The following is a 12,593-nucleotide window of genomic DNA, read 5'->3' as shown; positions in this document are numbered from 1 at the left end:
CTGTTTAGAAGATAAACACTAGCCTATCTTTAGCATTGGCATCTCCCATGTTATTCGCTCTGAAATGGAACAGAAAAATGTCAACAAAGAACAGTTGAAGACAAACTCATTTATTCAGCCTAACCGCTGGAATATGACATTTTCCTCAAACATGCTACAGAGATTTTCAAATACTCTTTGTAGATGTGTTAACATCTACATTTGTCTCTTAAAACAGAAAACAGGACACAGCTATTCTCACCCTTCCAGGAAGTGAGTATCCAATGCTCCACTGCTGGGCCTCCTGCATGGTGGCAGCACAGCAGCACGCTGGAGGAGGGATGGCAATAGCAATGGTAAAGGGTCTGCTAGCAATCCCAGCAGCTAAACAAAAATTAGGAGAGGGCACAAGGATCATGTGCTCACAGCCTCTTGAAGCTACCCCACACTTTGTGTATCACAGGTATTTGCGCCAGACCTGAATGCAAGGGGAAACTGAAAAATAGCCTAAAACCTGCAGTGTGGGGAGAACACTATACACAGAGCTTATTAGCTGTGTACACTATGCAATATACAGGCACATGGCTACGGAGTTCCCACATGATGTTTGGGAAAGAGTTTGCAGATGTTGCAAACACTTTCCCAAACCCAGAGCTACCAGAATTGAAACACTGTTAGGAATTTACTGAGAAAAATTAGCCCAGCTGCTGGTAACTGATTACGTCTTACTGATTCCAGGTTGCCTGCCTGAAAGTTGTTCTCGAGGTCAAGTTGCTTTGCTTTTGTGCACAGATGTTATGTATGTGTATACCATGCAGGGAAAGCAGCCATGAGGGTCTTACTACAAAGGGAGAAAAGCTGTTTCACAGGCTGCATGCAGGGAGACATACGGGGTCATGTAAATGCTTTTTCATGAGGAGGTTGGGTCAGAGTCCAGACCTGTTTCCTTACCTACTGAATTGCTTGCACAACCCTCCCCTGGTGATGGAGATCAGCTGGAGGGGCTGGTACTGCAAGGGAGTTGTGAAGGACCTGTCCAAAAACAAGCCACACCCCATGTCCCCCAGATCCCCTCCACTTTAAGCTAGAAAGAGACAAGCTTCAGTTTTGCTGTAGCTGGGAGCCAGTTGCATGGGTCATCTGCTGTACTTCATTGCCCAAAGGGTAGAAATCTGTGGCTCTCAGTCCTATCAAGACACTGTTCACCAGCACCATGTCTGTCTTCTTCCTCTCCCTCAGCCCTTACCTCTCTGTACTGATCAGTATGATTGCACCTCAAACCACAACATTAGAAATGCTGTTAATCCCCTGAAAATCATACCAGAGAAATATTAGCTACAGCTTAGTATCAGCTAATACCTTCTGACTGGGGAGTTTTAATCGCTTGCCTTGAAGGAAGGTGCTTCCACAGGATTACACTATTAGCACAGGAATGTTTCAAGAAAATGAAGAAAATACAGGCAGAATACTCACAGTCCAGGAACTTGGTTTCCATTCTGCAGAGAGTTTCAGATGCTCTTCAGCATATATCCCACAGACAGAGAAAATCTTACATACACCTGCACACACACACGCATACGCAGCAGTCCAACAGAAGCCTCACTCCTACAAATTTACCATCATCAAAATCCCCTTACTTTTAAACTCCAAGAAAAGCATGTCCATATAGTATCAATTGCTCTAGTAAATAAAACTGCATCCTAACCAATTGCCAAAACTATCTGCAGCACTAAATAATTTATGGGTCAGAAGGCGAAAGGGAGAAGAAAAAAAACCAACTTGGATGAAAATAGGAACTATTCATTTTTGTGAATGTAAGATGCTTGCCCAGATGCATTAAGGTTCTTGGACACTCAGTTATAAAGGCTCTTTCAACTTCAGGTTAACACAAAGATCTCAAAGAAGTAAATAAAGTAGTTTAAAATCAGTCTAACTAGCCTTTTATCTCATCAGTTTATACTTGACAGAACAGCCTGCAAAACCCCTCTGAGCAGCATCCCCGAGAAAAGCATTGCTGGCTCTGCACTAGCCACTGACTGCTTTTAAATCCCTTTACCCCTCAAAGCTGAACAAGGACAGTTGGATCCCTGAAATAAGGACAGCTCAGTAAGTACTGTGCAAATATATCATATTTATTACTCTTTTATGGAAATAATAACACATATTCAGGTAGAAACATATTAAATTAATGCAATCAACAGTTTAAATGCAAAAATAAATATTAAGTCCAGCAGCTCAATGCATCTAAAACAGCTCATTTCTTCTAACGAATAGAAAATATCTTTTTTCCTTTTTCTTTTTTTTTCTTTTTTTTTTTTTTTTGTCTGGTGAGTTTCATACAATCAAATAGAAACGAAGGTACAAGCGCTTTCTTAGAAAACATCCCGACCCGACCGCCCGTCCGGCGCTCCTGTGCCGGCGGCGGCGCGGCTCCCTGCAGCTCAGTCCGTGCCGCCGAGCCGGGCCGGGTCCCTCCGAGCCGGGCCAGGTCCCTCTGAGCCCCGGCGCCCTCAGAGAGCCGAGTCCGAGTCGCTGGAGTCGAGGCTGTTGCGGAGGCGGCAGCTGCCCAGGCGGTCCCGCTGGAGGCAGAGGTTCTGGGTGCTCCGCCGCAGGCACTCCAAGGACTGCAGGAAGGACTTCTTGGCCTTCTCTTCCTCCATGGGGGACACCCCCTCCTCCTCCACCTCCTGGATCTCGTCGAAAGTCACCGGCTGCGTCTTGAAGCGCGACTGCCGCGGCCGCCGCAGCTTGCCCTTGGGGGTCTTGGCGGGGCGGGCGGGCGGCGGGAACTCCTCGGTCACGCAGACGAAGTGCGGCATCACCGCCTGGTAGCTGGAGCAGATGCCCATCAGCTCGGCCGGCTTCGCGGCCATCCTGCCGCCCGCGGGAGACCCCGCCGCGGGGGCCGGGGCCGGCGGAGCGGGGCTCGCTGCCTCGGCCGTGCCGGGCGCCGAGGCTCCGGCGGGCAGCGGCGGCGGAGCAGGGACGGGCCCCGCGGGGCGGTGCGGCACCGAGCGGAGCAGCGCGGTGCGGAGCGGAGCGCGGTGAGAAGCGGAGCGCAGCGCGGAGCTCTGCTGTCCGGAGCGGAGCGGAGCGGAGCAGAGCAGGGAGGCGCAGTACGGTGAGGACCGGAGCGCTGTGCGAAGCCGCGCTCCCCCGCTGCCTCAGCCGAGCCGCTGCCGCCGGCACCGCGGCCCCGTTATATAGGACGGCGGAGCCCCGCGGGAGCATGCTCAGACGGCAGCGCACCCGGGCCGCAGCGGAGCCGGCCGGGCTCTCCTTTCCCTTCCGCGTGACGTGTCCCCGCACCGCCGCCCCCGCCCGCCGCGTCCCCTCGGAGCAGGGGGGCCAGGTAGAGCCCGGGGCGGGGGAACCATCGTGCTCGATCTCGTCGCCCCCTCCCGCCTCCAGGGCATTCCCTCTCCTGCCCCGAGGCGCCCAGTGGAGCTTCAGGCGGGTCCCGGACTACCAGAGCGGTACTTCAGCTTTCTGCGTCTCGCTGCGATGCGTTTTTCATGAATACCCTGATTTCTGCGGCTATGAAAGAGTACCGACAGACCCGCAACATCAGCTTTCAGCTGATCGCTACCCGTCAGAGTAACAAACCCGTAGTTAAAGGAGGCTCCAAGGCAAGCCCAAACCCGAATACCCTAACGTTGAAGTGACCCAGATCTAAACTGCAGAGATCATACGGAATGGACAAGAACCATCAGCGGCAGAGGGTTTAAACCGGACTCTGGGATCTTGTTCCCAAGTCTGCCACCTCTAACGAAGCTTAAAATACCTCCTTCAGTGCGACTCCATTTTTTTCCTTTTAGAAGGGATCCTAAAATTTTCCGTTCCCCTTTGGGCTCTGTGGTGCTTCTTTGATATGATGCAGAATCAGATCCTCAGACAGAAAATGGCATACAAGTATTACTGAGCTGAAACAAAAGCTTGCAAATTAGTGACGGCTGGAACCACGCTTTAAAGCTGTGCGTGCCAAGCACTCTTGGTGATGGAAAAACCCAACAGCATAAGAAAAACTTATGATAGGAACAGGAAAGGAGCTAGAGGGAGGAGGAGTAGAAAAGCATAAGGGAGGAAGAGCCTGAAATGGTTAGTCTGTCCCCTCTTCAGGGCTAATGCTAGATGATTCCCATAAAGACACTCTCCAGTATAGCTTCACCCACTCGAGGATATTTTTGAAAGTTAGTTAGGAACTGGGAAGGAAGCAGAGGCTTAGCAACAGCGTCAGGAATTCTGCTCTGTGATGCTAAGGGGACAAGGACAATGACAACGCACTCAGGGCCCTGAGGTTGCCAAGCAGTCAGTCTTGTACAGCACTCGGTACCCCCGTGCTCACTGAGCACATGCAGCACAGCACTGCAGTGTGGAGGCACCCAGGCCACTGCCAGCACAGACTGACAATTAGTCCAGAGTGGAGTCTGTGCCCAAGCTGGGGCACCTGCAGCCAGTGCGAGCTTTTTGTGTTTTGCCATAAAACACATTCTTTGTGCAGAGGAGGACAAATGCTCTGAAAAACCCCCAGAGGCTTACATACAAAATACACATCCTGTGCCATAGTCCAGCACACAGAAATGGCCTTGTTTTTGTGAGCTCACCATCAGAAACTCTCAGCCTTATCTTTGGGTAAGCCTTAGGACTGATCCCTCTTCCTTTCAAATTGCCCTAGCAGTGGAAATATTTCAGGACCTGCACTGGAAACAAACCATTTTAATTACAGCCCATTTCAAAGGGGATAAAATGGAACAAAACCACAGTTTTAGGGGAGAGCGGACCAGAGGCACTTGCTAGTGTGTTTCCAGAAGGCTGCCTGTATTGCTCCTTGCCAGTGTAAAAGCAACATTACAAGCCTTGGCTTTATTAAACACCTGGCTGCCATCTCTTGGCTTCTTGGCTCCCCAAGGCAGCCTTAGGGCCACAGTCAGTTTGAAGCCTTTTTGTTGGGAGATACTATTAGCTTAATAAGGGAACAGTTTTATGTTTGGTCAAATTGAATCATTCCAGCTTGCAGAAGGCTGTGTTTTTTACTGTTGATTTTAGTGGCTAAATTTAGCCCATACATCCCTGCTGTAGTGCAACAACTTTCTCTCCAAAAGCTCCATTTACAACCACTTAAATTCCTCACAGTTTGATTCTGCAGCACAGCAAAGGCTGAACTCTTGTTTCCTCAGTACAACCTCTGATGACCAACTTTGAGGATTTCTGGGGCTGAGCTTGTCTCTCATGCAGAAACAAGATGACATAGGAGCCTTGTTCTGGCAGCGCAGAAAAACATCGCAAATTTATTTGAAGCAAAGTAAATTTAATCTGCTCTAGCTCAAAAGTATCCAAGATTCTGATAAAAAAAGTTTGGTTGTCTTGGTATCTGAACTTCAACATACATCCCAGTACAAACTTCCTGTCCGTTTTCCTACAGAAAATTCAGTATGAAGGCAAATTCAGGTATATTTTATGCCCTCACAAATACGATTATAAAATGCTTTGGAAAATTTCAGTGCTGAGTTGGAGCAAGATCACCATGGAAATAACTGAGAGGCCTTGAAGTTAGCATTTGAGAAAATTTAGAAAATATATCCTGTGACATAATCTCCAGAGTTAGATCTCCAAGGCACTAATAGAAAAAATTTATTTACTCAAGTTGTCTAAATCATGGCCCTAATTTCACTTGCTCCCAGCATTATTTAATGAAAGGAAATGAAATCTTGTGATTTCAATGAGTAACATTTCAGCAAGTTTCAGTCCATTTCACTGCATTTCATATCAACCCATTCAATTTAATTATTTTCATTTCAGACTTCTATTTTTTATTCTATTTCATTTTTACCATAATTCCTCTCCTGTGTGTTCAGCTCACTTTGCTCCCTGATACAGAGAATTTAACAGGTATCATTTAGAAAAGTTCTGGAACTTCTCAGTGCAACTCATGTCATCCCATTCCTTTTAAAAGTTTTCACTTATTTTCAAAATTTTCGGGTTTTCTTTCAATTGTTTTTCATTTCATCATACCTCCTCTCCTGTGTGTTTGGTTACCTTCCTTCTCTGGTTTGGAGATTTCATTTCCTTTCATGAGATGAAAATTCTTCATTTCATGAAAGGGAATCGTGGAAGTTCAATGAGTGTCATTTCAGCACGTTCCAATCCATTTCACTGCAAAAAACCCCAATGCACTGCACCACCATTGCTCCCTCCACAGTTTTCCCCTTTTTCCCCTGTGGCATCACCCACAGGCTGGGCACCTCGGCCTCAGAAAATGCTGATTTTACTGCTCTGCTCAGGGTTAGGGTTGAGAAAACCACAAAGCCCATAGCTCCAGGGACACTGCAACTGCAAAAGGTCTGCCTTTTATATATAGCTATACCCCAACATTTCTCCCTCCACACCTTGGTCCTTGCTACCATCCATGTGCTGTGCACCTGAGCAAATTTAATCATAAGTCTTTTCCTGTCTTTGTGGTTCACTTCATTCCTTGATTTTGAAATTTCAGTATGTGTGATTTTGGCAAGTTTCAAAACTTTTCACTGTACCTCGTGCCATCCCACTCTATTTAAATATTTTCATTTTGTTTCAGAATTTTCTAGTATTTTTTCATTCCATTTCATCATAATTCATCTCTTTTGTGTTCTGCTCATTTTGTTCCCTGATTTCAAGATTTAATTTCCTTTCATGAGGCCACATGGTATGTCAGCACACTGCACAGAGGCAGCATGGAACCTTTACCAGAGCTAGGAACATTTTATATTCATATCTGGGGCCTTGCATAGTTCAATTACCAGTTTATAGGAGGAGACACAATTATTGCTGCTGAAACAGCATGGAAATTACCTTGTCATCTGGTTATTATTGGAAACACACACACAGCCTTTTGCTATCAGATCTCATGCCATAGAAGGGAAAGGGAAGATTAACAAGAGGATGTAGAGAGACACCAACCTGTTCCTGTAGGAAAACAAGCTTTTAAAGGGCCAGGGCTTTTACAGAAACCACCTGTAGCTGGGCCATCACAGTGAACACCACAATTCTTGTCCCAGAACAGAGCAGTTACTTTGCTGTCAGAATTGATGGGGGCCCTCAAGAGCCAGCAGGATAAGCTGCTTCCCAGCAAGATGCCTTAATACATACCCAGCATGTGAGTTCCCAAATATCCTCCCAAAACATACTCAAGAGTAAAAGCTGCCTCTTTCTGCCCTGGAAGGTGGCATTTCCAGCCATCACACAGTGCCTCCCTGTGTACATGTCCATTCAGCATCCTGGTCTGGGTATTGATTTCTCTCAGGAAAGAGGAAGGAGTTGCTGTTCTCTCTCCAATAGAATTTGTATCTCGGAACAACCATTTTTAAAACAGCGATAAAAACATTCAGCCAGCTGCAACGTAACAGATACTGCTTACAAACTGGAGACCATATGCCAATAAATAGGCAGCAAATACAAACTACCTCCAAAATGTGATAATTGCTAAAAGATTCACGTTAATCATAAAAGCACTGGGGTTTGTATAAACCAGAATATTTAGGTCTGAAATGAAGCATAGACATTAGATAGAGAAAAATATATATGATTAAATCATTCTGTTTAAATCCCCTGTTATGAATATTGTGTTTTTAGTAAATTGTATTTGATACCAGTTTGTAAAATGGGGGTTTCCCATGGCCTGAAAGATATTGCAAAATCAGATTTCCTGCCTTTGTATAATCAATTGCAACCTGAAAGATTTTGCAATAACAAATTTCCTGCCTTGGTGTAATCAATCGCAACCAATCTGTTAAGACCAGACACCCCATATCTACCAAGACCACATGGCTGCTTGACAAACTGTCCAGAGACTACAAGGAAAACCATACTATGAAAAGGAGCTGCAAACCAAGGCTCGACGGAGCGTGGAGTGGGTGGTGACCCCTCAGGTTCCCCAGTGCTGCTTGCTCCATCTGTATCAAATAAAGCAATTTAAATTTTGCTAAATCCCAAGACTTTGTTTCTCATTTATAACAAAAAGCAGAAGTCTTCCTGTCTCTTTATCTGCATGCACATCCGATTTAAATTTGAAAGTGTACCCTTCTGATGGGAGAACCCAAGTTACCCAACAAGACTCAGCTGAAACACACTGTTAGGATTATGCCTGGAGAAAAACAAACTTTTTTTCTAGCTATCATAACAAAACTGCAGCGCACACAATGCAGCTTACCTGGGCAGCCAGGCCTCTCTCCAGCACATGTGAATGCATTCACACCAGGGAATCATCTGGCTAACAACTCACAAGAGCTACAAACTCAAGAGCTCTCATATCCCTTTCCTTATGTATTTGGTTGGATATCCTTTACCTTCCCTTCCACTGTTTTGACTTCAGTAGCCTTTTAACATTTTCTCCCTTTGAGGTAATTAAATTAAAGCCAAGCCAGCCCAGCAGCTGAGTGTCTGAGGGAAATCCTACAGTAAGGATCACACACACTCATGCTCACAGTCGGGCAGCCAGCAGACCGACATGCAGCCAGCATTTTAAATGCTTGACTTGTCCCTTGAACTATTTTTCTAAGTTCCTCATGCTCCCCTAGGCCACACCAAGGGCCATCCTGCCTGGCATCATTTGGGGGCAGCCGGGGAGAGCCCTGCAACCAACAGCACAGGTGAGGAATAAGCACATCTCCTCTTTGCAGCAGGCAGACCCTTAGCTGCAGGATTGGAACTCTCCAGAGGCAAGAGAAGATTTGGCTTGTTCTGCAGCACACTCTGCTTCCAGAGACAGGGGTCTCCTTCACACCCTGAGCACCACAATTTTTGTTCCCCACATCATGAAGGAGAAGCCTCAGGTGATAAAGCATGAGGAAAATTCCCTAACAGCACTTCCCATATACTGGAGGGCACCTACACACAGCAAACCGCCTGTGAGTGGTAGCTGGAGGCTCAGGCTACTGCTGGGATCTTTGCAGGCAGCTTATGAAAACTTACTTCTACTGAAGCCACTTTCATGAGAAAGTTCTTCCCAGCATACCAGGGAGTTGCTAGGATGGGCAAGTTCTCTGAGGGATGTTTCAAACTGGGTATGTCCAGTGTACAGATTATAGGAGCACGAAAGGATTTTTACATCTTTTTACATCTCACCAGGCAATCTGCAACAGAAGTGGTGCCCCTTGACACTTACTGAGGTTTTAAGGTAATTTTTAGATAAAATAGCATTTTGAGAGAAAAGGTTTGTCACATTTTCATATGTCTCATTTTTATATATTAACTTGGCCATCTTAGCAGAAAAAATTTCTTTCCAAGTCTCCCTAAAATAATGAGTGGGAAATTCAGCCAGGTTATTGATTTCTGACTTTTTCTTTTTTACAGAGAGCTTCATGGTATGATCCTCCTCAGCCCATCCTTGAAGCCTGGCTTCTCTTTCCTCTTATTCCCTCTTCCTCAGTCCCAGACACGACAGTTTTACAGGCCCCATGTGAGCCCAGGCCCAACAGCTCAGCAAGGTTTACTGGCACAGGGATGCTGTGGGGTTCACCATCCCCACAATTGCCTCTCACTAGCCAGGAACTGACCTTGGAGCAGAGGTGGGAGCGGGACCATTTCCCAGCCAGCACTGCAAGGATGCACACCACGGCTGGCAGACATAACTTACACTTGTCAGTACTTGTGGGAAGCTCATGATCCCACACAGTTAATACAAAATATGTGTATTCAAAGCTTCTTTTCCCTCAAATATCCCAGTTTCAGTCTGCCTGCGTTGTTACAAGCTGCAATAAATCCCATAAACCTTCTGCCCCATGCCATTAGGAGAAAGTACAGACTAAAATGTTTGAATGTATGAATGCTTGTCATAGAATTATTTTATTCTCTACATAGAATTATTTAAATTGCAAAGTGACAGCTGAAGGGAAAAGTCAGTGTTTCAGTTGCATTTCACAAGTTAACAGCATTTGGCTGTCATCACACCACTAATAAGTGTAGTAATAAAACTCTTTGTTTGGAAAGAGAGCTGCAAAGTGTTTCCTGACAAAAAACTGCTCCGCTAGATTTCCTTTGTTTGGCCTCACAGGCATCAGAAGGGATGGCAGCTTTTCCCAGCACTGTTATTGATACATCAGGGTGCAGCGATATGAGGATACAACAAAAAGTGTGGTTCCAATGACCAGTGATTGCAGAAAACTCAGCTCTTTAAAGAATGAAACTAAACTTAAAATAATTAAGACACTGACTGCTTTGAATATTCCTCCTTGTCAAGTTGCTGCCACATGAAGTAAAACCTCTAACTTCCCATGACTTTAACTGTCAAGGTTATTACCATGTCCAGCTGTTACTGTGACCCTATCAAGTGAGCAGCACAGAAATTAGGATTTCTAGTTCAGGACATTCTGTCTCAGGTTCAAAATCCGGAAGAAATGTTTTGCCCCACAAAATTATTAAAACTGTCCAGGAAGAAAAAATACTTTCTGCATGTAGGGAAGAACTTTGCTGATGAATCCTGGGAATTTCCAACCCTCCACATGCTCCACACTGAGCAGGGGGCTTGGGCAGTTCTGATGGCCATGCATTCTGTGCTGCCTCCTGGGACACAGGAGTGTCAGCTGGAGAGAAGAAATGCTACTGGCAAGGAAGCAAGGAGAAGAGGATTCTCCCATTCCTTGTCAGAGAGGCCCAGAGTAACCCAGAGCTGTCAGAGCACTTGTCTTGGTTTCTCTTCTGATGAGCTTTGCAAGAGCTGAATTGAATTATTTCTGAGACCTCTCATCCTCTCTCAGATTTGGACAAAACTGACCACATGTTTCAGATATAACAAGGAAAGCCGGACCTTGTTGGTTCAGAGAGAGATCTAACAGAGAGCACGGCCATGAAGGTTCTGGCTGCTTTGGAGGTCAGACAAAAGGAAAATCTTTTCTATATGAGTCAAGATTAAAAATCTCAGGTTGGTGCCACAAATCAGATCTTAACACTTCCGAAGGATTTTATTTTCCATTTTCTTCTGCAGGTAAAAGCATTGTAGAACATCCACTTATTTCAGCAGAATAACTTTTGTTTTTTCTTCTCTTTATAAGTCTATTTGTAAGCAATTAAGAAAGAAAAATCAACTATGATCTAGAGATTAAAACAGAAGTTTCTTGACAATTAAACTATCAGGCTTCAAGTAACCTAATCCTTGAGACATTTTTGTCCAATCTCCAAATGTTTCCGGGGACCTTAGACAAAAATTTTAACAACCAAACTAGTAAATTGCTGAGTGATGGTTCAGCAACTGAAGCCCTGCCTCACAAAGAGGAGTCAGTGGTGCTAATGTGGACAAGCAGACAGAAAAAAAGCATATAACCCCATTCCTGTCAGATGAAAACCCACAGCACCCAAAGCTGAGGAATGATCTTACCTAAGGTAAAATACAGCCACTTAGTCTCTGCAAGGGAAGTAAAGCCAGGAGCTCACTGACAAGGTCACCAGGGAAAAATGATCAGTGCAGAATACAGGGATGTTACAGAGAAGCAGCCAATGTTTGGGACAACTTTTTCTGCCTGTGGCTGCTGCAGCACCAAGATGCTGTGTCCTGTGTCTACCCTGCCCAGCCTCACTCAATCACTCTCCTTGCCCTGAGGCTTGGGAGGATTTCTTCAGGCTGGTTTGTCAGCTTATTCCAGGGCAACAATCTCTTCTCTGGAATGAACTGTCATGGCTCCATCAGTAATCCAAAAGTGCAGGTATTGGCAAATTTTGCATTATGTACAGTTTGTCAGACACTGTCTCACTGATGTGACCACCACTTCCCCTCCCTTTCCCTCCCACTGCTTCCCAACAGAAAACACTACCAGGCAACTTTTAATCCCTCTTCCACCACTTGCTCTTGCTTCTCCCCAAAAATCAGGGAGCCTGCACCTTGTGGCCCATCCTCTCCAAGCTCCTGCAGGTATCTCAAGCTAAAGGCATGCCATGTCACTTGGACAGACTGTCTCCTCCTTGGCACGGATCTGCCCCCAAAAAACAGGAGGTGGGTAAAGGAAACTGGGAACCATGTACTTTCTGCACCCTGACAAACCAGCCAGGGAGTGTGGGTTGTATATCTAGGCCAGTATACCCTCTGGCAACTCATGTCTCCACTCACTCCTGCTTTATCTTTTGCTCTCTGCATCAGAAGCTCTTCAGGGTGAGAAGCCTTCCCACAGCCCTCTCTAATGATGATGAGGACCCAATAATAACCTTGTGAGAAGTCACAGTTACAAATCCCATCCCATCTAACACTGAGGCTCTTTCTAGTCCATGAGCTCTTCCAGCTGCATGGCTGCCTGCCTTGGCACAAGGGTTTTGCTGGACACATATGCCCAGGGGCAGAGGGCTGGCACTGGCATTTCAGAGATCTGCTGTATTGTCAACCCATTCTTTAGCACGGATCTTTGTGGTGCCTCCACAACGGGAACAGAGCAACAGAACAAGTAACACCCTCTGTAACCAGCAAAGCAGCTGTACACAAGTTTAGATGGAAACAACTTCCAGCTGCTGGATCCAGTGAGCACTGTCTGTCAGGATGATGCCATGAAGACGCTGCTCTAAGACTTGCTCAGCCAACAAAATCTCCTGTGTGAACAGAACAAAGGTTTTGTTTCTGCTGAGAAACCTGAATCAAACAAACAGTGGGGGCCATGGAG

General features: G+C 45.9%; 1 protein-coding gene across 1 annotated transcript; it reads right to left on the bottom strand.

The window, feature by feature from the left end:
* Positions 1-2,291: 2,291 nt before the first annotated feature.
* On the bottom strand, positions 2,292-2,852 carry C6H11orf96 (chromosome 6 C11orf96 homolog). Its single transcript, XM_062494391.1, has one exon. It carries the CDS (start codon positions 2,850-2,852, stop codon positions 2,490-2,492), a length of 363 nt encoding a protein of 120 aa, XP_062350375.1. The 3' UTR covers positions 2,292-2,489.
* Between the last annotated feature and the right edge of the window lie 9,741 nt (positions 2,853-12,593).

Source organism: Cinclus cinclus, chromosome 6 (assembly GCF_963662255.1).
Source record: "Cinclus cinclus chromosome 6, bCinCin1.1, whole genome shotgun sequence".
Taxonomy (NCBI): Eukaryota; Metazoa; Chordata; class Aves; order Passeriformes; family Cinclidae; genus Cinclus; species Cinclus cinclus.
Note: the sequence above shows the minus strand (reverse complement) of the source record. Positions and strands in the feature narration are given on the sequence as shown.

Coding starts and splice junctions, on each gene's coding strand:
- C6H11orf96 (XM_062494391.1), bottom strand. CDS start 2,852: ATGGCCGCGAAGCCGGCCGAGCTGATGGGCATCTGCTCCAGCTACCAG.